This window comes from Entelurus aequoreus, linkage group LG04, assembly GCF_033978785.1.
Source record: "Entelurus aequoreus isolate RoL-2023_Sb linkage group LG04, RoL_Eaeq_v1.1, whole genome shotgun sequence".
Taxonomy (NCBI): Eukaryota; Metazoa; Chordata; class Actinopteri; order Syngnathiformes; family Syngnathidae; genus Entelurus; species Entelurus aequoreus.
Window position 1 is genome coordinate 1,500,406 of NC_084734.1, and position 26,315 is coordinate 1,526,720.

The 26,315-nt window shown below is 43.4% G+C and overlaps 1 protein-coding gene across 1 annotated transcript; it reads left to right on the forward strand.

Annotated features, from left to right (window-relative positions):
• The first annotated feature begins 1,093 nt into the window (after positions 1 to 1,093).
• Positions 1,094 to 19,649, forward strand: xkrx (XK related X-linked). The gene is made up of 4 exons (XM_062043977.1): positions 1,094 to 1,866; positions 15,272 to 15,534; positions 16,612 to 17,440; positions 19,217 to 19,649. The coding sequence occupies exons 1-3, from the start codon at positions 1,568 to 1,570 to the stop codon at positions 17,418 to 17,420; spliced, it is 1,371 nt and encodes a 456-aa protein (XP_061899961.1). The 5' UTR covers positions 1,094 to 1,567; the 3' UTR covers positions 17,421 to 17,440; positions 19,217 to 19,649.
• The last annotated feature ends 6,666 nt before the right edge of the window (positions 19,650 to 26,315 follow it).

A 26,315-nucleotide genomic window follows, 5' to 3' on the forward strand; every position in this document is an offset into this window, starting at 1 on the left:
GCACTTCGCCCCTGTTGCACCTTGCCCTCATTGCACCTCGTTTCATTGCACCTCGCCCTTGCTGCACCTCGCCCTCATTGCACCTCCCCTCCATTGCACCTCACCCCCGTTGCACCTCGCCCTCGTTGCACTTCGCCCCCGTTGCACCTTGCCCTTATTGCACCTCGTTTCATTGCACCTCGCCCCCGTCGCACCTCGCCCTCGTTGCACCTCGCCCTCGTTGCACTTCGCCCCCGTTGCACCTTGCCCTTATTGCACCTCGCCCTTGCTGCACCTCGCCCTCATTGCACCTCACCCCCGTTGCACCTCGCCCTCGTTGCACTTCGCCCCTGTTGCACCTTGCCCTTATTGCACCTCGTTTCATTGCACCTCGCCCTTGCTGCACCTCGCCCTCATTGCACCTCCCCTCCATTGCACCTCACCCCCGTTGCACCTCGCCCTCGTTGCACTTCGCCCCCGTTGCACCTTGCCCTTATTGCACCTCGCCCTTGCTGCACCTCGCCCTCATTGCACCTCCCCTCCATTGCACCTCACCCCCGTTGCACCTCGCCCTCGTTGCACTTCGCCCCCGTTGCACCTTGCCCTTATTGCACCTCGTTTCATTGCACCTCGCCCTTGCTGCACCTCGCCCTCATTGCACCTCCCCTCCATTGCACCTCTCCCCCGTTGCACAAGTCGGCCGGCACGCACCACGCTTGCGCTCACCTAAGTCCCCATGCCCTGACCTGCCACCAAAAATTTGGGGACCCCGTAATATAAGCTAACTAGCAATCTAAGCTAAGCCTGAGAAGCTTTAAAGTTCACTGAGACGAGTCTGATGCAAATAATACATTTTCATTTTTTCACACGATATGCGAATAAGTAAAAATGCGTAAATGAAGGATTTAACGCCGACTTCCAAGCCACAACGCTCGTTAAATGCTTTTTCTGTCAATGCTGTGTTCGCTGTGAGCTGCTTTGTTTTCAACCAATTCCCGGTTGCTAGGGGATTGGTAGGCGGAAGTGACGTAGGTCCGCCCTCAACCATTCTAAAAAAAATTCCAGGATTTCAGTTCAACTTCAGCATTCCCACGCATTTCCGTCAGGAATTGCCTCATCTAGTTGGGAGAACGTTTTCCATCGTGCCTTAACCTTTTTCACCAAACCGAAACCGGATGTTGTAGCTCTTATTTTGGACGGCCGACTACTGACTTCCGCTTTAAGGCGGTCATCTTGACGCTGCTTGACTGGCGGCTAGAGCGCATGAAAGCCGGCCAAAGACGCCCAGCGGGGCCGCCACTAAGTCTTCTTGTTGGGTCCGGCCGTCTTCAACATCATTTAGCGGACGACGTGACGACTCGAAGCGGAAGTTCCACGACGAGCGGAGGATTATCCAGCGAGGCGTTTCCAGCGGACAATACTGCCGCAAACTTTGTGACGCTGTCGCAAAGTTGAGAAGCAGGACAAGTTGGAAGGAGAATGGCGGCAGGTTAGGTATGACTCACCTCGGTTAGGTATGGCTCACCTCGGTTAGGTATGGCTCACCTCGGTTAGGTATGGCTCACCCCGGACTGTGACAAGTGCGTCCATGGAGGAGCGGGAGAGGGAGGGGGAGGACATGTTGGTGGTGAGTGGGAACCAGGTTCGAGCCCCGCTGAGCGTAGTGTTCGCCACCCTGCTTTACTGCGCAGAGCTGATCAACGCCGCCGTCCTGTGCCGACAATACAGCCGCAATGACGACACCCACTGGCTGGCCTTCACCCTCACCTTCATGCTGCTGCCCGCCGTCCTCATCCAGATGACGCTCATCTTCATCCACAGAGACGTGGGCAGGGACAGGCCGCTGGTCCTCCTCCTGCACCTGCTCCTGCTGGGGCCCCTCATCAGGTATGTCCCCCTCATCGGGTATGTCCCCCCTCATCAGGTATGCCCCCCCCCCCCCATCGAGTATGTTCACCCTCATCAGGTATGTCCCCCCCTCATCGCTTATCCCCCGTTATCGGGTATGTCCCCCCTCATCAGGTATGTCCCCCCCCCCCCATCAAGTATGTCCCTCCCCATCAAGTATGTCCCCCCTCATCAGGTATGTCCCCCCCTCATCGGTTATGTCTAGAGATGTCCGATAATATCGGCCTGCCGATATTATCGGCCGATATATGCGTTAAAATGTAATATCGGAAATTATCGGTATCGGGTTTTTTTATTATCGGTATCGTTTTTTTAAATATTTAAAAAAAAAAATTAAATCCACATAAAAAACACAAGATACACTTACAATTAGTGCGCCAACCCAAAAAACCTCCCTCCCCCATTTACACTCATTCACACAAAAGGGTTGTTTCTTTCTGTTATTAATATTCTGCTTCCTACATTATATATCAATATATATCAATACAGTCTGCAAGGGATACAGTCCGTAAGCACACATGATTGTGCGTGCTGCTGCTCCACTAATAGTACTAACCTTTAACAGTTAATTTTACTCATTTTCATTCATTACTAGTTTCTATGTAACTGTTTTTATATTGTTGTACTTTCTTTTTTTATTCAAGAAAATGTTTTTAATTTATTTATCTTATTTTACTAATTTTTTTAAAAAGTACCTTATCTTCACCATACCTGGTTGTGCAAATTAGGCATAATAATGTGTTAATTCCACGACTGCATATATCGGTTGATATCGGTATCGGTTGATATCGGTATCAGTTGATATACAGTCAAATTCTGCCAGCATTTTAGCAAAAATTCCAATTGATTTATTTTTTACTGTGTAACCACCATGTTGCAGTATGTTCAATTTCCTTTTCTATGGTTGTCATTAGAGATGTCCGATTATCGGCCGATATATGCGTTAAAATGTAATATCGGAAATTATCGTTTTTTTTATTATCGGTATCGTTTTTTGTTTTTTTTTAATTAAATCCACATAAAAAACACTAGATACACTTACAATTAGTGCACCAACCCAAAAAACCTCCCTCCCCCATTTACACTCATTCACACAAAAGGGTTGTTTCTTTCTGTTATTAATATTCTGCTTCCTACATTATATATCAATATATATCAATACAGTCTGCAAGGAATACAGTCCGTAAGCACACATGATTGTGCGTGCTGCTGCTCCACTAATAGTACTAACCTTTAACAGTTAATTTTACACATTTTCATTCATTACTAGTTTCTATGTAACTGTTTTTATATTGTTTTACTTTCTTTTTTATTCAAGAAAATGTTTTTAATTTAGTTATCTTATTTTACTAATTTTTAAAAAAAGTACTTTATCTTCACCATACCTGGTTGTCCAAATTAGGCATAATAATGTGTTAATTCCACGACTGCATATATCGGTTGATATAGGTATCGGTTGATATCGGTATCGGTAATTAAAGAGTTGGAGAATATCGGATATCGGCAAAAAGCCATTATCGGACATCCCTAGACATAACCGATGAGTAGGGACATAACTAGGGATGTCCGATAATGGCTTTTTGCCGATATCCGATATTCCGATATTGTCCAACTCTTTAATTACCGATACCGATATCTACCGATATCAACCGGTATATGCAGTTGTGGAATTAACACATTATTATGTCTAATTTGGACAACCAGGTATGGTGAAGATAAGGTACTTTTTAAAAAAAATAGTAAAATAAGATAAATCAATTAAAAACATTTTCTTGAATAAAAAAGAAAGTACAACAATATAAAAACAGTTACATAGAAACTAGTAATTAATGGAAATAGTGGAGCAGCAGCACGCACAATCATGTGTGCTTACGGACTGTATCCCTTGCAGACTGTATTGATATATATTGATATATAATGTAGGAAGCAGAATATTAATAACAGAAAGAAACAACCCTTTTGTGTGAATGAGTGTAAATGGGGGAGGGAGGTTTTTTGGCTTGGTGCACTAATTGTAAGTGTATCTTGTGTTTTTTATGTTGATTTAATAAAAAAAAAAAAAAAAACGATACCGATAATTAAAAAAACGATACCGATAATTTCCGATATTACATTTTAACGCATATATCGGCCGTAATGACAACCATAGAAAAGGAAATTGAACATACTGCAACATGGTGGTTACACAGTAAAAAATAAATCAATTGGAATTTTTGCTAAAATGCTGGCAGAATTTGACTGTATATCAACTGATACCGATATCAACCGATACCGATATCAACCGATATATGCAGTCGTGGAATTAACACATTATTATGCCTAATTTGGACAACCAGGTATGGTGAAGATAAGGTACTTTTTTTAAAAATTACTAAAATAAGATAAATAAATTAAAAATATTTTCTTGAATAAAAAAGAAAGTACAACAATATAAAAACAGTTACATAGAAACTAGTAATTCATGAAAATAGTGGACCAGCAGCACGCACAATCATGTGTGCTTACGGACTGTATCCCTTGCAGACTGTATTGATATATATTGATATATAATGTAGGAAGCAGAATATTAATAACAGAAAGAAACAACCCTTTTGTGTGAATGAGTGTAAATGGGGGAGGGAGGTTTTTTGGGTTGGTGCACTAATTGTAAGTGTATCTTGTGTTTTTTATGTGGATTTAATAAAAAAAAATTTAAAAAATGATACTGATAATTAAAAAAACGATACCGATAATTTCCGATATTACATTTTAACGCATATATCGGCCGTATATGGGTTGGTGCACTAATTGTAAGTGTATCTTGTGTTTTTTATGTTGATTTAATTAAAAAAAAAAAAAAAACGATACCGATAATAAAAAAAAAACGATACCGATAATTTCCGATATTATATTTTAACGCATATATCGGCCGATAATATCGGCAGGCCGATATTATCGGACATCTCTAATGACAACCATAGAAAAGGAAATTGAACATACTGCAACATGGTGGTTACACAGTAAAAAATAAATCAATTGGAATTTTTGCTAAAATGCTGGCAGAATTTGACTGTATATCAACCGATACCGATATCAACCGATATATGCAGTCGTGGAATTAACACATTATTATGCCTAATTTGGACAACCAGGTATGGTGAAGATAAGGTACTTTTTAAAAAAATTAGTAAAATAAGATAAATAAATTAAAAACATTTTCTTGAATAAAAAAGAAAGTACAACAATATAAAAACAGTTACAAAGAAACTAGTAATGAATGAAAATGAGTAAAATTAACTGTTAAAGGTTAGTACTATTAGTGGAGCAGCAGCACGCACAATCATGTGTGCTTACGGACTGTATCCCTTGCAGACTGTATTGATATATATTGATATATAATGTAGGAAGCAGAATATTAATAACAGAAAGAAACAACCCTTTTGTGTGAATGAGTGTAAATGGGGGGAGGGAGGTTTTTTGGGTTGGTGCACTAATTGTAAGTGTATCTTGTGTTTTTTATGTTGATTTAATTAAGAAAAACAAACAAACAAAAAAAAAAACCAGATACCGATAATAAAAAAAACGATACCGATAATTTCCGATATAACATTTTAACGCATCCTGAACAATTTGGAGCTAATCCTCCTTTTTCATTGTCTCATTTAAAGCAGCAGTTCCATTGGCAGCAAAACAGGCCCAGAGCATAATACTACTACCACCACCATGCTTGACGGTAGGCATGGTGTTCCTGGGATTAAAGGCCTCGCTTTTTCTCCTCCAAACATATTGCTCGGTATTGTGGCCAAACAGCTCACTTTTAGTTCCATCTGACACCACATGGACTAAGATAAGACCTTCTGGAGGAAAGTTCTGTGGTCAGATGAAACAAAAATGGAGCAGTTTTTCTAAACTGATGCATGCTTTGAATAGGAAAAGGTATCTCCATCCGGTGGACACATTTACAGTAAATAGGAGGCCAAATGTGAAGATATATTGGGTATGTTCACATGAATGTGGCATAAAAAGTGCAGTTTTCATGTAGCAATGCCATTTTAGGCTCATTTCAGGAACAGGTAATATTCTAAAGCAGGGGTCACCAACGCGGTGCCCGTAAGGACCAGATGAGTAGCCCGCCGGCCTGTTCTAAAAATAGCTCAAATAGCAGCACTTACCAGTGAGCTGCCTCTATTTTTTAAATTGTATTTATTTACTAGCAAGCTGGTCTCGCTTTGCCCGACATTTTTAATTCTGAGAGAGACAAAACTCAAATAGAATTTGAAAATCCAAGAAAATATTTTAAAGACTTGGTCTTCACTTGTTTAAATAAATTCATTAATTGTTTTACTTTCAGAAAGACAATTTTAGAGAAAAAATACAACCTTAAAAATGATTTCAGGATTTTTAAACACATATACCTTTTTACCTTTTAAATTCCTTCCTCTTCTTTCCTGACAATTTAAATCAATGTTCAAGTAAATTTATTTTTTTTAATTGTAAAGAATAATAAATACATTTTAATTTAATTCTTCATTTTAGCTTCTGTTTTTTCGACGGAGAATATTTGTGAAATATTTCTTCAAACTTATTATGATTAAAATTCAAAAAAATTATTCTGGCAAATCTAGAAAATCTGTAGAATCAAATTTAAATCTTATTTCAAAGTCTTTTGAATTTCTTTTAAAATTTTTGTTCTGGAAAATCTAGAAGAAATAATGATTTGTCTTTGTTAGAAATATAGCTTGGTCCAATTTGTTATATATTCTAACAAAGTGTAGATTGGATTTTAACCTATTTAATCAAAATTCTAAAATTAATCTTAATCAGGAAAAATTACTAATGATGTTCCATAAATTCTTTTTTTTAAGTTTTTGTCTTTTTTTCGGTTGAATTTTGAATTTTAAAGAGTCGAAATTGAAGATAAACTATGTTTCAAAGTTTAATTGTCATTTTGTTCGTGTTTTCTCCTCTTTTAAACCGTTCAATTAAGTGTAAATATCATTAATTATTAATAATAACATAGAGTTAAAGGTCAATTGAGCAAATTGGCTATTTCTGGCAATTTATTGAAGTGTGTATCAAACTGGTAGCCCTTCGCATTAATCACTACCCAAGAAGTAGCTCTTGATTTCAAAAAGGTTGCTGACCCCTGATCTAAAGTTTCCAAAAAGAATGTCCTACTTCTCAATGAACTTTAACCATACCATTTGGAATGTACAAGCGGTAGAAAATGGATGGATGGTTGGATGGATGGATGGTTGGATGGATGGATGGATGGTTGGATGGATGGATGGATGGTTGGATGGATGGATGGTTGGATGGATGGATGGTTGGATGGATGGATGGATGGATGGTTGGATGGCTGGTTGGATGGTTGGATGTATGGATGGCTGGATGGATGGATGGATGGATGGATGGATCCAAAGACTAAAACATTTTGGATTCATATTTGTTTTTCTAAAACCTTCTGTCCTAAACAAAAATATCAAACATGTAATGTTAGTTTACCTTTTGAAGGCCTTTTGAGCAGATAATGTCGCATAGTTTAAATGTGCAAATGTATGCTAATTGATCCATGTGATATTTGATCCATGTGATATTTGATCCATGTGATATTTGATCCATGTGATATTTGATCAAAAGGCCTTCAGTGTCAACTTTAAATACAATAAAAAACATGTTTGGTATTTTTATTTTTATTTTTTTTGTAGATTTGAGTAGGGATGATGTTTGATAAGAAATTATCGAGTTCGAGCCCATTATCGCATCCTCTTATCGAACCGGTTCCTTGTCGATTCTCTTATTGAATCCAGATAGGTTGTTGTATATGGAAAAAAACACAATATTTGGTTTAACAAGAGCACACTTTTATTTTCTAAGAAAAATAAATAAATAAATATTGACTGTTAGCCCCCTAAAAAAATATATAAATATATATATATTGACTGTTGTTACCTAAAGTATATTAAGTGGGATTTTTCAGAAAAACAAATATATACAGTAACACAAAAACAAGCTGTCTCTGTGATCACTATAGGTGAATAGTCATGCCTTGAGGCGTTTTTTTCCGGTCCATTATTTTTGCTGCTTGTGTGACATCACAGGAAATGACGTAGCTCAGTCATCAGACTGAGCTACATCATTTCCTGTGATGTCCCACAGGGCATTTCTTGTGGGACGGGATTCGAATAAAGAACCAACTCTTTTTCTTTACCATAGCGGCCTCGATAACGGGAACCGGTTCTCAAAAAAGGGATTCGAGTCCATGGAATCGGTTCTTTTCTTATCGAACGGTTCTTTTCTTATCAAACAACCGGGAGAACCGGTTTCGAACATCATCCCTAGATTTGACCCACAAATGTAAAAAAAACAAACATACAACCTAAATGTTTTAAGGGCCTTTTGAAAAATAAAGGACTGTTGCGTCCTGTTTGGCTTTGGAGTATGCACACACAACATATGCACACACAACATATGCACACACAACATATGCACACACAACATATGCACACACAACATATGCACACATAACATATGCACACACAACATATGCACACACAACATATGCACACACAACATTCAGTGTCACATGAAAAGGTTGAACTCCAACATGGACAAGAAAGATGTCAATGGAAGGACAACAACAATACGGCCAACAAAACAGTAAATATTGACTGAACAGTCCGCCTGTGTCCCCTGAGGGCTAAGCTCATATATCATTTGACTAAAATATCCAAACCATAAGAGGTGCCTGAAATTCATGCTTGAATTGAACTTATTGACCTATCATGATTGTCAAATACATTTAAAACACTTCCTGGTAAATGTTGTTTATTTCCAGCAGTTCCAATATGATACATCACATACTTCTACTTCCTCATTGCAACATGTGTGATGTGCTTTGCTGTCAAATTAGCATAAATGTTGCTCAGAGATACGGTAAGTACGTCCGTAGATCTGTGATGTCATAATTGACCCTTTGTTGAAAAAAACAAACAAACCGAATGCGTGAACCTTACGATTTGACGTCTGTCGTCGTCCAACATTGTAATAAGATTGATAACATCCTAGCTAACCTCTTGAAAGACCACACGCTAGCTTGTAGAACACTGCTATGAAATATGACATCTATTTTCTACTTGCAATGATTTAGTCTTCCAACACATGTCAGGTGGGACTGATTGTGCTCCATCTTAACTGGATGCATGCTTTGAATGGGAACATGTAGCTAGTGGTCTGCACGCTCACTTGACACTAGCGTACAGTAGTTGTCTGCACGCTCACTTGACACTAGCATACAGTAGTGGTCTGCACACTCACTTGACACTAGCGTACAGTAGTTGTCTGCACGCTCACTTGACACTAGCGTACAGTAGTTGTCTGCACACTCACTTGACACTAGCGTACAGTAGTTGTCTGCACGCTCACTTGACACTAGCGTACAGTAGTTGTCTGCACGCTCACTTGACACTAGCGTACAGTAGTTGTCTGCACGCTCACTTGACACTAGCATACAGTAGTTGTCTGCACGCTCACTTGACACTAGCATACAGTAGTTGTCTGCACGCTCACTTGACACTAGCATACAGTAGTTGTCTGCACGCTCACTTGACACTAGCGTACAGTAGTTGTCTGCACGCTCACTTGACACTAGCGTACAGTAGTTGTCTGCACGCTCACTTGACACTAGCGTACAGTAGTTGTCTGCACGCTCACTTGACACTAGCATACAGTAGTTGTCTGCACGCTCACTTGACACTAGCATACAGTAGTTGTCTGCACGCTCACTTGACACTAGCGTACAGTAGTTGTCTGCACGCTCACTTGACACTAGCGTACAGTAGTTGTCTGCACGCTCACTTGACACTAGCATACAGTAGTTGTCTGCACGCTCACTTGACACTAGCGTACAGTAGTTGTCTGCACGCTCACTTGACACTAGCGTACAGTAGTTGTCTGCACGCTCACTTGACACTAGCATACAGTAGTTGTCTGCACGCTCACTTGACACTAGCATACAGTAGTTGTCTGCACACTCACTTGACACTAGCGTACAGTAGTTGTCTGCACGCTCACTTGACACTAGCATACAGTAGTTGTCTGCACGCTCACTTGACACTAGCATACAGTAGTTGTCTGCACGCTCACTTGACACTAGCATACAGTAGTTGTCTGCACGCTCACTTGACACTAGCGTACAGTAGTTGTCTGCACGCTCACTTGACACTAGCATACAGTAGTTGTCTGCACGCTCACTTGACACTAGCATACAGTAGTTGTCTGCACGCTCACTTGACACTAGCATACAGTAGTTGTCTGCACGCTCACTTGACACTAGCATACAGTAGTTGTCTGCAAGCAGCCTATCACAGCCACTGCAGAGCAGCACAGGGTTTATGTAGGAGATCTTGGTCTCATCTCAGGCAGATCATTCTTCTTTAGTCTGAGTTGATAGCAGCATACCACGCACTCTCTGCACTAGACAATAGCAAAGTACTGCTGCTGCTGCTGCATTGTTGGCACCAGAGTCACTGGACTGCAGCATAGTGCTTCTATGTGTCTGTTTGGAATTGTGTGTCCATGGTCTAGTCCAGGGGTCACCAACGCGGTGCCCGCGGGCACCAGGTAGCCCGTAAGGACCAGATGAGTAGCCCGCTGGCCTGTTCTAAAAATAGCTCAAATAGCAGCACTTACCAGTGAGCTGCCTCTATTTTTTAAATTGTATTTATTTACTAGCAAGCTGGTCTCGCTTTGCTCGACATTTTTAATTCTAAGAGAGACAAAACTCAAATAGAATTTGAAAATCCAAGAAAATATTTTAAAGACTTGGTCTTCACTTGTTAAAATAAATTCATTAATTTTTTTTACTTTGCTTCTTATAACTTTCAGAAAGACAATTTTAGAGAAAAAATACAACCTTAAAAATGATTTCAGGATTTTTAAACACATATACCTTTTTACCTTTTAAATTCCTTCCTCTTCTTTCCTGACAATTTAAATCAATGTTCAAGTAAATTAATTGTTTTTATTGTAAAGAATAATAAATACATTTTAATTTAATTCTTCATTTTAGCTTCTGTTTTTTCGACGAAGAATATTTGTGAAATATTTCTTCAAACTTATTATGATTAAAATTTAAAAAAAAACATTCTGGCAAATCTAGAAAATCTGTAGAATCAAATTTAAATCTTATTTCAAAGTCTTTAGAATTTATTTTTAAATTTTTGTTCTGGAAAATCTAGAAGAAATAATGATTTGTCTTTGTTATAAATATAGCTTGGTCCAATTTGTTTTTATTCTAACAAAGTGTAGATTGGATTTTAACCTATTTAAAACATGTCTTTAAAATTGTAAAATTAATCTTAATCAGGAAAAATTACTAATGATGTTCCATAAATTATTTTTTTTATTTTTTCAAAAATATTCGAATTAGCTAGTTTTTCTCTTCTTTTTTCCGGTTGAATTTTGAATTTTAAAGAGTCGAAATTGAAGATAAACTATGTTTCAAAATTTAATTGTCATTTTTTTTCGTGTTTTCTCCTCTTTTAAACCGTTCAATTAAGTGTAAATATCATTCATTATTAATAATAACATAGAGTTTAAGCTAAATTGAGCAAATTGGCTATTTCTGGCAATTTATTGAAGTGTGTATCAAACTGGTAGCCCTTCGCATTAATCAGTACCCAAGAAGTAGCTCTTGCTTTCAAAAAGGTTGGTGACCCCTGGTCTAGTCCGTCCTGTTTCCTGGTTTCAAGGAGACTAGTGCTTCTATGTGTCTGTTTGGAATTGTGTCCATGGTCTAGTTTGTCCTGTTTCCTGGTTTCAAGGAGACTAGTGCTTCTATGTGTCTGTTTGGAATTGTGTCCATGGTCTAGTTTGTCCTGTTTCCTGGGTTCAAGCAGCATAGTCTGCACAGGAACTCGTTGGGATTATACTACATGCTAGAGATGTGTCAGGCCTGGACTTGTCTTCTGAGCGTCTAAAGACAGGATTGAAGTGTCAACAGGTCCCAGCATGCAGACATACATTAAGGATTCCTTCTCAGGATGATCAAACAAGTTCCTGCGCGCCTAGCTGAGAGAAGAGCGACACGCGAGTCACTTATTTGGTCTTTTAGAGGAACTTGCTCCATTCAGACTTAGTCAGCAGCCAAAAATCCATAAAAGGAAGTGAGCGTCTTGAGTGCTTTGCCTCCAAATGCATTTGTCAACCTGAGTGCTGTCTGGAGTCCATGGTCTGCTTCTATGCTGACACCATGTATGCAAGGCACAGGGGCAGATACATCCACTTTTCCCTGTGGGCTGGGCTGGCAGACTCTGGGTCAAACCTGCTGTGGGCTGGGCTGGCAGACTCTGGGTCAAACCTGCGTGCAATGTCATCAACATTCCCGCACAGTGGTGTGAGGCCATACCATGCGCTGACAATCCTCACTGGCTTGCTTCTTTCCAACTAGTACTTCCCTGTCCTGAGGTCATTCTAGGGTGTGTTGTTTGTCCTGGAACGTAACACCACCACGCCTTGGGACTTTCCACTTTTCTGTCCTCAGCCTGACCTCCAGTGGACATTTAATGAAGTACACCCACATTACGTCAAAATGCAACTTCCACTTTGACGTCAACTTCAAGACAGTAATGTGTTCGTTACCTGGTCAGAATATTTGAAAATAAAACGTATTGTTTAATTTATGAATAGAAAACATAGTGTTATTACTTGCATTTGATTTTTTTATATAAATTGTGAAACTCAAGAATTTAAAACATTAAAAGACCAAATGCTTTAAAAAAAACTCTTGAAAGTTGACGGTGTGTTTAAATCTTATTTTCAACTGAGATATGACTACACTACATTTAAACAATATTAATAGTAATGGATGGTGATTGAAAAAGAAATGGGAGTAACATTTTTGTTTAATACTGTTTATACCAGGGGTCACCAACGCAGTGCCCGCGGGCACCAGGTAGCCCGTAAGGACCAGATGAGTAGCCCGCTGGCCTGTTCTAAAAATAGCTGAAATAGCAGCACTTACCAGTGAGCTGCTTCTATTTTTTAAATTGTATTTATTTACTAGCAAGCTGGTCTCGCTTTGCCCGACATTTTTAATTCTAAGAGAGACAAAACTCAAATAGAATTTGAAAATCCAAGAAAATAATTTAAAGACTTGGTCTTCACTTGTTTAAATAAATTCATTAAGTTTTTTACTTTGCTTCTTATAACTTTCAGAAAGACAATTTTAGAGAAAAAATACAACCTTAAAAATGATTTTAGGATTTTTAAACACATATACCTTTTTACCTTTTAAATTCCTTCCGCTTCTTTTCTGACAATTTAAATCAATGTTCAAGTACATTTATTTTTTTTTATTGTAAAGAATAATAAATACATTTACATTTAATTCTTAATTTTAGCTTCTGTTTTTTCTACGAAGAATATTTGTGAAATAGTTCTTCAAACTTATGATTAAAATTCAAAAAAATTATTCTGGCAAATCTAGAAAATCTGTAGAATCAAATTTAAATCTTATTTCAAAGTCTTTTGAATTTCTTTGAAAAATTTTGTTCTGGAAAATCTAGAAGAAATAATGATTTGTCTTTGTTAGAAATATAGCTTGGTCCAATTTGTTATATATTCTAAGAAAGTGTAGATTGGATTTTAACCTATTTAATCAAAATTCTAAAATTATCTTAATCAGGAAAAATGACTAATGATGTTCCATAAATTCTTTTTTTTAAGTTTTTGTCTTTTTTTCGGTTGAATTTTGAATTTTAAAGAGTCGAAATTGAAGATAAATTATGTTTCAAAATTTAATTGTCATTTTTTTCGTGTTTTTTCCTCTTTTAAACTGTTCAATTAAGTGTAAATATCATTAATTATTAATAATAACATAGAGTTAAAGGTAAATTGAGCAAATTGGCTATTTCTGGCAATTTATTTAAGTGTGTATCAAACTGGAAGCCCTTCGCATGAATCAGTACCCAAGTAGCAGCTCTTGGTTTCAAAAAGGTTGGTGACCCCTGGTTTATACTGTACTTGCTCCTCTTTGTGTTCTAAAAATGAAACATTGCTAATACAGTATATTTTTTAAATAACCAAATACATTTCTTACAGTTATTCCTTTACAAATATAGATTTATCGTAATGAGTATTTTGTAGGGATGTCCGATAATGGCTTTTTGCCGATATTCCGATATTGTCCAACTCTTTAATTACAGATACCGATATCAACCGATATATGCAGTCGTGGAATTAACACATTATTATGCCTAATTTGGACAACCAGGTATGGTGAAGATAAGATACTTTTTTTAAAAAATTAGTAAAATTAGATAAATAAATTAAAAACATTTTCTTGAATAAAAAAGAAAGTACAACAATATAAAAACAGTTACATATAAACTAGTAATGAATGAAAATGAGTAAAATTAACTGTTAAAGGTTAGTACTATTAGTGGAGCAGCAGCACGCACAATCATGTGTGCTTACGGACTGTATCCCTTGCAGACTGTATTGATATATATTGATATATAATGTAGGAAGCAGAATATTAATAACAGAAAGAAACAACCCTTTTGTGTGAATGAGTGTGAATGGGGGAGGGAGGTTTTTTGGGTTGGTGCACTAATTGTAAGTGTATCTTGTGTTTTTTATGTTGATTTAATTTTAAAAAAAACAAAAAACGATACCGATAATAAAAAAACCGATACCGATAATTTCCGATATTACATTTTTACGCATCTCTAGTATTTTGTGATTTTTTTTTTTCCTGGACATATATTTTAAATAAATGTAAAAATGTTGTCATTTTTGTCACTTTGCAACCGACAATCATGCATTATGTGCATAACGTTTTTTAAATAAAATAAATCAATTTCCTACATTTATTTCTTTACAAATATATATTCATCATGATCAATAAGTATTTTGCGTATTTTTTACCAGATTTATTTTTCAAATAAGGTCATTTTTGCCACTTTGCAACCGACAATCATGCATTATGTGCATAAAGTTGAATTTATTGTAATAGTGTGTATATTGAAGTAATGTTCTTTTTAATAAAATAAATACATTTCCTACAGTTTTCTTTAAAAATATGTATTTATCATGATCAATAGGTATTTTGCCTATTTTTACCTGATATATTTTCAAATAAATGTAATTTGACAATCATGCATTATGTGCATAAAGTTGGATTTATTGTATAAGTTTGCTTATTGGCGCAAATACACAAGCAAGAAATAAATGTGTTAAATTACATCTTTTTTAGTGAATTTCCTATAATATGTCGAATATATTTTTCAATGACAACAGTCAGTGTGACAGCAGTATTTTGGCCATTAGAACTCCTTGTACTGCTACTCTGCCCTCTGCTGGCGTACATAAGTACTACACGCTCATGTGTACTGTGTCGCAGGTGTTTTGATGCCTTGGTGGTGTACTTCAAAGCCGGCAAGGGGGAGGAGCCATACGTCACCATCACCAGGAAGATCTTCCTGGGGAGAGGCCACCAGACGACCTGGACCGAGTACGAGATCAGCCGGTCGCAGCGCATCCTGGCCACGCACAAGAATGCCTTCAAGCGCACCTCCGTCATCCAGGCCTTCCTGGGCTCCACGCCGCAGCTCACCCTCCAACTGTACGCCATGATCCAGGAGAAGTACATCCTGCCTGTAGGACGTAAGAAGTACTCACTTGCTCTACTAGTCGCAATACTCGCCTTGTGTACTTGTCTAAATACCACGTCAAAGAAATGCTAGCCTTTTGGCTAAATTTGTACATTTTAACCTGTAAAATGTTAGCATGCTAACATTGTGGCAGCATCTGGTACGTTCTTCATGTTTATGTTAGCGTAGAGGTGAAGTGGAGGTAACGCTGCCCCCTAGTGGCAGCATCTGGTACATTCTTCATGTTTATGTTAGAGTAGAGGTGAAGTGGAGGTAACGCTGCCCCCTAGTGGCAGCATCTGGTACATTCTTCATGTTTATGTTAGAGTAGAGGTGAAGTGGAGGTAACGCTGCCCCCTAGTGGCAGCGTCTGGTACATTCTTCATGTTTATGTTAGAGTAGAGGTGAAGTGGAGGTAACGCTGCCCCCTAGTGGCAGCATCTGGTACATTCTTCATGTTTATGTTAGAGTAGAGGTGAAGTGGAGGTAACGCTGCCCCCTAGTGGCAGCATCTGGTACATTCTTCATGTTTATGTTAGAGTAGAGGTGAAGTGGAGGTAACGCTGCCCCCTAGTGGCAGCATCTGGTACATTCTTCATGTTTATGTTAGAGTAGAGGTGAAGTGGAGGTAACGCTGCCCCCTAGTGGCAGCATCTGGTACATTCTTCATGTTTATGTTAGAGTAGAGGTGAAGTGGAGGTAACGGTGCCCCCTAGTGGCAGCATCTGGTACATTCATCATGTTTATGTTAGACTGGAGGTAACGGTGCCCCCTAGTGGCAGCATCTGGTACATTCTTCATGTTTATGTCAGAGTAGAGGTGAAGTGGAGGTAACGGTGCCCCCTAGTGGCAGCATCTGGTACATTCTTCATGTTTATGTTAGAGTAGAGGTGAAGTGGAGGTAACGCTGCCCCCTAGTGGCAGCATCTGGTACATTCTTCATGTTTATGTTAGAGTAGAGGTGAAGTGGAGGTAACGCTGCCCCCTAGTGGCAGCATCTGGTACATTCTTCATGTTTATGTCAGCGTAGAGCAGAGTGTTGAATGTGTTGAAGTGTGATGAGAGCAGTGTGCCTGCCGTGTGTTTGCAGTGTCGCTGATGATCATCACCAAGGTGTCCATCATTTACGGCGCCCTGGTGTGCAGCGTGCTCGCCATCCAGGTGCGCTACGACGACTACAAGGTGCGTTTCCGCAAGTTGGCCTACCTGTGCATGGTCCTGTGGCGAGGCCTGGAGATCGCCACCCGGATCACCATCCTGGTCCTCATGAGCACGGCGCTCAACCATTGGGTCATCCTGGTGGGCGTGGCCAACCTGCTCTTCTTCTTCTTCCTGCCCTGGGCGGAGTTGTGGGCCAAAAAGGGCTCGCTGGCCGAGGACGTGGAGAAGAACTTCTCCAAGCTGGGCACGGTGGTGGTGTTGAGCGCCTTCACGCTGCTCTACGCCTGCATCAACGTCTTCTGCTGGTCGGCCGTGCAGCTGGACCTGGGCCACCCGGAGCTCCTGGACCGGAAGCAGCGCTGGGACCGCCTGGCCGCGTACTACAGCGTGCGCTTTGTGGAGAACCTGCTCCTCCTCACGCTCTGGTACTTCTTCAAGACGGACTTCTACGAGTACGTGTGTGCGCCGCTGCTGGCCGTGCAGCTGCTGGTGGGCTACAGCCTGGCCGTGCTCTTCATGCTGCTCTTCTACCAGTACCTCCACCCCTGCAGGCGCCTCTTCAGCCACAACGTCCTGTGCTGCCGCCAGGACCACCTGGAGGCCGGGAAGATGGCACCCTCCTACTCCGCCGCCGCCACCATGGTGCTGATGTCGGACGAGCCCGTGGCGCTGCTGGACCCTCCGGACTCCCACCTGCAGGAGACCGCCATCTTGGATGACCTGACAGAATATGCCTGAGAAAAATGTGGTGTTTGGAGGTAAGAATTCAGCAGTTTGTTTGTTGGGCGAGTGCCCGCCATCATGCCTCTAAACATTTGCAGTTGAATTGGTATAATCTACAAATAGGTGTGACAGCCGTCCCTCACCACCACCTATTTAAATATTGTCTCTAAACATTTGCAGTTGAATTGGTATAATCTACAAATAGGCGTGACAGTCGTCCCTCACCACCACCTATTTCAATATTGTCTCTAAACATTTGCAGTTGAATTGGTATAATCTACAAATAGGCGTGACAGCCGTCCCTCACCACCACCTATTTAAATATTGTCTCTAAACATTTGCAGTTGAATTGGTATAATCTACAAATAGGTGTGACAGTTGTCCCTCACCACCACCTATTTAAATATTGTCTCTAAACATTTGCAGTTGAATTGGTATAATCTACAAATAGGCGTGACAGTCGTCCCTCACCACCACCTATTTAAATATTGTCTCTAAACATTTGCAGTTGAATTGGTATAATCTACAAATAGGCGTGACAGTCGTCCCTCACCACCACCTATTTAAATATTGTCTCTAAACATTTGCAGTTGAATTGGTATAATCTACAAATAGGCGTGACAGTCGTCCCTCACCACCACCTATTTAAATATTGTCTCTAAACATTGGCAGTTGAATTGGTATAATCTACAAATAGGCGTGACAGTCGTCCCTCACCACCACCTATTTAAATATTGTCTAAACATTTGCAGTTGAATTGGTATAATCTACAAATAGGCGTGACAGTCGTCCCTCACCACCACCTATTTAAATATTGTCTAAACATTTGCAGTTGAATTGGTATAATCTACAAATAGGCGTGACAGTCGTCCCTCACCACCACCTATTTAAATATTGTCTAAACATTTGCAGTTGAATTGGTATAATCTACAAATAGGCGTGACAGCCGTCCCTCACTAAGTTAAAGTTAAGTTTATGTACAAATAATAATAAAATAAATACATTATAATAACAGATATCACACACAGCTAATTTTATAGAAATATTTTGAAAGCATATTCTACATTAATTTGCTCCTAAATGAAGCATTGTCAATAATAGACATGGCTAAATAAAGCTAAAGTATCACTACTACAGTAGTATTGATCAAAGCCATCAGAGCTGTTCAGTATCGAGCTCCCTGATTGGCCCAGACTTTCACTGTCTGGGATGAAAAAGTGACTAAAGGTTGTTACTTCATACCTCATCAAGTCACTGAGAAGGTCCTTTCTGGATTTGATCAGTCTTGTTACCACTGATCAGTCTTGTTACATTTGTGGCAGTCTTGTTACCACTGATCAGTCTTGTTAACGTTATCAGTCTTGTTACATTTGTGGCAGTCTTGTTACCACTGATCAGTCTTGTTACCACTGATCAGTCTTGTTACCACTGATCAGTCTTGTTACATTTGTGGCACTCTTGTTACCACTGATCAGTCTTGTTACCGTTATCAGTCTTGTTACATTTGTGGCAGTCTTGTTACCACTGATCAGTCTTGTTACCGTTATCAGTCTTGTTACATTTGTGGCAGTCTTGTTACCACTGATCAGTCTTGTTACCGTTATCAGTCTTGTTACATTTGTGGCAGTCTTGTTACCACTGATCAGTCTTGTTACCGTTATCAGTCTTGTTACATTTGTGGCAGTCTTGTTACCACTGATCAGCGATCAAGGAGGAAGTTCTCAGCCAGAAGTACTTGGACCTGCTGCTGGTGGAATAAGATGGTGGAGTGGAATAAGATGGTGTAGCTCATTAATGTTGTTCTCTTGAAGGAGGTGGAGTGGACTTGAACAACATCGTTGGAGACTTTGGCCTTCAAGACCCCCCCCCCCCCTCCCGGATTGTGACCCAAACAATGTATTCTCCCAGACAAAGAGAGCGGCTCAGAACTGAACCAGGTGTGCAAGGCAAGCTGGCCAAAAAGGTGTGGGGAGTTTTGGGAGTCACTCCGCCCACCGAGATCTTCCTCCTCTTGCTTGTGGAAGTGTGACAGATATCTCCACTAATGAACTCCTATGTGGGACCTTTGAAAAGATGCAAGCAATCAGATTGTTCCCAGGAAGAATGTCACTGGAAAGAAAATGTGGATCGAGAACAAAATTTAAGATGGCTGCCACTGAATGAGCTTTTTCTCTATTTTACTGCTTGTGCCTTCACCCTTTTCTTCTATTTGAACGTTTAATAAAGAATAACAATGACAACATCCATGATGGTTCTTCTATTTGAACAATGAATAAACAATGACAATGACACCTGCAAACTGTGGTCAGCAACTGTGCTGACCACAGTTTGCACGTGTCGACCACAGTTTGCAGGTGTCGACCACAGTTTGCACGTGTCGACCACAGTTTGCACGTGTCGACCACAGTTTGCACGTGTCGACCACAGTTTGCACGTGTCGACCACAGTTTGCAGGTGTCGACCACAGTTTGCACGTGTCGACCACAGTTTGCAGGTGTCGACCACAGTTTGCACGTGTCGACCACAGTTTGCACGTGTCGACCACAGTTTGCAGGTGTCGACCACAGTTTGCAGGTGTCGACCACAGTTTGCACGTGTCGACCACAGTTTGCAGGTGTCGACCACAGTTTGCAGGTGTCGACCACAGTTTGCACGTGTCGACCACAGTTTGCACGTGTCGACCACAGTTTGCAGGTGTCGACCACAGTTTGCACGTGTCGACCACAGTTTGCACGTGTCGACCACAGTTTGCACGTGTCGACCACAGTTTGCACGTGTCGACCACAGTTTGCAGGTGTCGACCACAGTTTGCACGTGTCGACCACAGTTTGCAGGTGTCGACCACAGTTTGCACGTGTCGACCACAGTTTGCACGTGTCGACCACAGTTTGCAGGTGTCGACCACAGTTTGCAGGTGTCGACCACAGTTTGCACGTGTCGACCACAGTTTGCAGGTGTCGACCACAGTTTGCAGGTGTCGACCACAGTTTGCACGTGTCGACCACAGTTTGCACGTGTCGACCACAGTTTGCACGTGTCGACCACAGTTTGCAGGTGTCGACCACAGTTTGCAGGTGTCGACCACAGTTTGCACGTGTCGACCACAGTTTGCACGTGTCGACCACAGTTTGCAGGTGTCGACCAGTTTGCAGGTGTCGACCACAGTTTGCACGTGTCGACCACAGTTTGCACGTGTCGACCACAGTTTGCACGTGTCGACCACAGTTTGCACGTGTCGACCACAGTTTGCACGTGTCGACCACAGTTTGCACGTGTCGACCACAGTTTGCACGTGTCGACCACAGTTTGCACGTGTCGACCACAGTTTGCACGTGTCGACCACAGTTTGCACGTGTCGACCACAGTTTGCAGGTGTCGACCACAGTTTGCACGTGTCGACCACAGTTTGCACGTGTCGACCACAGTTTGCAGGTGTCGACCACAGTTTGCAGGTGTCGACCCACAGTTTGCACGTGTCGACCACAGTTTGCACGTGTCGACCACAGTTTGCAGGTGTCGACCACAGTTTGCAGGTGTCGACCACAGTTTGCACGTGTCGACCACAGTTTGCACGTGTCGACCACAGTTTGCAGGTGTCGACCAGTTTGCAGGTGTCGACCACAGTTTGCACGTGTCGACCACAGTTTGCACGTGTCGACCACAGTTTGCACGTGTCGACCACAGTTTGCACGTGTCGACCACAGTTTGCACGTGTCGACCACAGTTTGCAGGTGTCGACCACAGTTTGCAGGTGTCGACCACAGTTTGCACGTGTCGACCACAGTTTGCACGTGTCGACCACAGTTTGCAGGTGTCGACCACAGTTTGCAGGTGTCGACCACAGTTTGCACGTGTCGACCACAGTTTGCACGTGTCGACCACAGTTTGCAGGTGTCGACCACAGTTTGCAGGTGTCGACCACAGTTTGCACGTGTCGACCACAGTTTGCACGTGTCGACCACAGTTTGCAGGTGTCGACCAGTTTGCAGGTGTCGACCACAGTTTGCACGTGTCGACCACAGTTTGCACGTGTCGACCACAGTTTGCACGTGTCGACCACAGTTTGCACGTGTCGACCACAGTTTGCACGTGTCGACCACAGTTTGCACGTGTCGACCACAGTTTGCACGTGTCGACCACAGTTTGCACGTGTCGACCACAGTTTGCAGGTGTCGACCACAGTTTGCAGGTGTCGACCACAGTTTGCACGTGTCGACCACAGTTTGCACGTGTCGACCACAGTTTGCAGGTGTCGACCAGTTTGCAGGTGTCGACCACAGTTTGCACGTGTCGACCACAGTTTGCACGTGTCGACCACAGTTTGCACGTGTCGACCACAGTTTGCACGTGTCGACCACAGTTTGCAGGTGTCGACCACAGTTTGCACGTGTCGACCACAGTTTGCACGTGTCGACCACAGTTTGCACGTGTCGACCACAGTTTGCACGTGTCGACCACAGTTTGCACGTGTCGACCACAGTTTGCACGTGTCGACCACAGTTTGCACGTGTCGACCACAGTTTGCACGTGTCGACCACAGTTTGGACGTGTCGACCACAGTTTGCACGTGTCGACCACAGTTTGCACGTGTCGACACAGTTTGCAGGTGTCGACCACAGTTTGCACGTGTCGACCACAGTTTGCACGTGTCGACCACAGTTTGCACGTGTCGACCACAGTTTGCACGTGTCGACCACAGTTTGCACGTGTCGACCACAGTTTGCAGGTGTCGACCACAGTTTGCACGTGTCGACCACAGTTTGCAGGTGTCGACCACAGTTTGCAGGTGTCGACCACAGTTTGCACGTGTCGACCACAGTTTGCAGGTGTCGACCACTGTTTGCACGTGTCGACCACAGTTTGCACGTGTCGACCACAGTTTGCAGGTGTCGACCACAGTTTGCACGTGTCGACCACAGTTTGCACGTGTCGACCACAGTTTGCAGGTGTCGACCACAGTTTGCAGGTGTCGACCACAGTTTGCACGTGTCGACCACAGTTTGCACGTGTCGACCACAGTTTGCACGTGTCGACCACAGTTTGCACGTGTCGACCACAGTTTGCAGGTGTCGACCACAGTTTGCAGGTGTCGACCACAGTTTGCACGTGTCGACCACAGTTTTGCACGTGTCGACCACAGTTTGCAGGTGTCGACCAGTTTGCAGGTGTCGACCACAGTTTGCAGGTGTCGACCACAGTTTGCACGTGTCGACCACAGTTTGCACGTGTCGACCACAGTTTGCACGTGTCGACCACAGTTTGCACGTGTCGACCACAGTTTGCACGTGTCGACCACAGTTTGCACGTGTCGACCACAGTTTGCAGGTGTCGACCACAGTTTGCACGTGTCGACCACAGTTTGCACGTGTCGACCACAGTTTGCAGGTGTCGACCACAGTTTGCAGGTGTCGACCACAGTTTGCACGTGTCGACCACAGTTTGCACGTGTCGACCACAGTTTGCAGGTGTCGACCACAGTTTGCAGGTGTCGACCACAGTTTGCACGTGTCGACCACAGTTTGCACGTGTCGACCACAGTTTGCAGGTGTCGACCAGTTTGCAGGTGTCGACCACAGTTTGCACGTGTCGACCACAGTTTGCACGTGTCGACCACAGTTTGCACGTGTCGACCACAGTTTGCACGTGTCGACCACAGTTTGCACGTGTCGACCACAGTTTGCACGTGTCGACCACAGTTTGCACGTGTCGACCACAGTTTGCACGTGTCGACCACAGTTTGCAGGTGTCGACCACAGTTTGCAGGTGTCGACCACAGTTTGCACGTGTCGACCACAGTTTGCACGTGTCGACCACAGTTTGCAGGTGTCGACCAGTTTGCAGGTGTCGACCACAGTTTGCACGTGTCGACCACAGTTTGCACGTGTCGACCACAGTTTGCACGTGTCGACCACAGTTTGCACGTGTCGACCACAGTTTGCAGGTGTCGACCACAGTTTGCACGTGTCGACCACAGTTTGCACGTGTCGACCACAGTTTGCACGTGTCGACCATAGTGTGCACGTGTCGACCACAGTTTGCACGTGTCGACCACAGTTTGCACGTGTCGACCACAGTTTGCACGTGTCGACCACAGTTTGCACGTGTCGACCACAGTTTGCAGGTGTCGACCACAGTTTGCACGTGTCGACCACAGTTTGCACGTGTCGACCACAGTTTGCACGTGTCGACCACAGTTTGCACGTGTCGACCACAGTTTGCACGTGTCGACCACAGTTTGCAGGTGTCGACCACAGTTTGCACGTGTCGACCACAGTTTGCAGGTGTCGACCACAGTTTGCAGGTGTCGACCACAGTTTGCAGGTGTCGACCACAGTTTGCACGTGTCGACCACAGTTTGCACGTGTCGACCACAGTTTGCAGGTGTCGACCACAGTTTGCACGTGTCGACCACTGTTTGCAGGTGTCGACCACAGTTTGCACGTGTCGACCACAGTTTGCACGTGTCGACCACAGTTTGCAGGTGTCGACCACAGTTTGCACGTGTCGACCACAGTTTGCACGTGTCGACCACAGTTTGCAGGTGTCGACCACAGTTTGCAGGTGTCGACCACAGTTTGCACGTGTCGACCACAGTTTGCACGTGTCGACCACAGTTTGCAGGTGTCGACCACAGTTTGCACGTGTCGACCACAGTTTGCAGGTGTCGACCACAGTTTGCACGTGTCGACCACAGTTTGCACGTGTCGACCACAGTTTGCAGGTGTCGACCACAGTTTGCAGTGTCGACCACAGTTTGCACGTGTCGACCACAGTTTGCACGTGTCGACCACAGTTTGCAGGTGTCGACCACAGTTTGCAGGTGTCGACCACAGTTTGCACGTGTCGACCACAGTTTGCACGTGTCGACCACAGTTTTGCACGTGTCGACCACAGTTTGCACGTGTCGACCACAGTTTGCACGTGTCGACCACAGTTTGCACGTGTCGACCACAGTTTGCACGTGTCGACCACAGTTTGCACGTGTCGACCACAGTTTGCAGGTGTCGACCACAGTTTGCAGGTGTCGACCACAGTTTGCACGTGTCGACCACAGTTTGCACGTGTCGACCACAGTTTGCAGGTGTCGACCACAGTTTGCAGGTGTCGACCACAGTTTGCACGTGTCGACCACAGTTTGCACGTGTCGACCACAGTTTGCAGGTGTCGACCACAGTTTGCAGGTGTCGACCACAGTTTGCACGTGTCGACCACAGTTTGCACGTGTCGACCACAGTTTGCAGGTGTCGACCAGTTTGCAGGTGTCGACCACAGTTTGCACGTGTCGACCACAGTTTGCACGTGTCGACCACAGTTTGCACGTGTCGACCACAGTTTGCACGTGTCGACCACAGTTTGCACGTGTCGACCACAGTTTGCACGTGTCGACCACAGTTTGCACGTGTCGACCACAGTTTGCACGTGTCGACCACAGTTTGCAGGTGTCGACCACAGTTTGCAGGTGTCGACCACAGTTTGCACGTGTCGACCACAGTTTGCACGTGTCGACCACAGTTTGCAGGTGTCGACCAGTTTGCAGGTGTCGACCACAGTTTGCACGTGTCGACCACAGTTTGCACGTGTCGACCACAGTTTGCACGTGTCGACCACAGTTTGCACGTGTCGACCACAGTTTGCAGGTGTCGACCACAGTTTGCACGTGTCGACCACAGTTTGCACGTGTCGACCACAGTTTGCACGTGTCGACCACAGTTTGCACGGTGTCGACCACAGTTTGCACGTGTCGACCACAGTTTGCACGTGTCGACCACAGTTTGCACGTGTCGACCACAGTTTGCACGTGTCGACCACAGTTTGCACGTGTCGACCACAGTTTGCACGTGTCGACCACAGTTTGCACGTGTCGACCACAGTTTGCACGTGTCGACCACAGTTTGCACGTGTCGACCACAGTTTGCACGGTGTCGACCACAGTTTGCACGTGTCGACCACAGTTTGCAGGTGTCGACCACAGTTTGCAGGTGTCGACCACAGTTTGCACGTGTCGACCACAGTTTGCACGGTGTCGACCACTGTTTGCACGGTGTCGACCACAGTTTGCACGTGTCGACCACAGTTTGCACGTGTCGACCACAGTTTGCAGGTGTCGACCACAGTTTGCACGTGTCGACCACAGTTTGCACGTGTCGACCACAGTTTGCAGGTGTCGACCACAGTTTGCAGGTGTCGACCACAGTTTGCACGTGTCGACCACAGTTTGCACGTGTCGACCACAGTTTGCACGTGTCGACCACAGTTTTGCACGTGTCGACCACAGTTTGCAGGTGTCGACCACAGTTTGCAGGTGTCGACCACAGTTTGCACGTGTCGACCACAGTTTGCACGTGTCGACCACAGTTTGCAGGTGTCGACCAGTTTGCAGGTGTCGACCACAGTTTGCAGGTGTCGACCACAGTTTGCACATGTCGACCACAGTTTGCACGTGTCGACCACAGTTTGCACGTGTCGACCACAGTTTGCACGTGTCGACCACAGTTTGCACGTGTCGACCACAGTTTGCACGTGTCGACCACAGTTTGCACGTGTCGACCACAGTTTGCAGGTGTCGACCACAGTTTGCACGTGTCGACCACAGTTTGCACGTGTCGACCACAGTTTGCAGGTGTCGACCACAGTTTGCAGGTGTCGACCACAGTTTGCACGTGTCGACCACAGTTTGCACGTGTCGACCACAGTTTGCAGGTGTCGACCACAGTTTGCAGGTGTCGACCACAGTTTGCACGTGTCGACCACAGTTTGCACGTGTCGACCACAGTTTGCAGGTGTCGACCACAGTTTGCACGTGTCGACCACAGTTTGCACGTGTCGACCACAGTTTGCAACGTGTCGACCACAGTTTGCACGTGTCGACCACAGTTTGCACGTGTCGACCACAGTTTGCACGTGTCGACC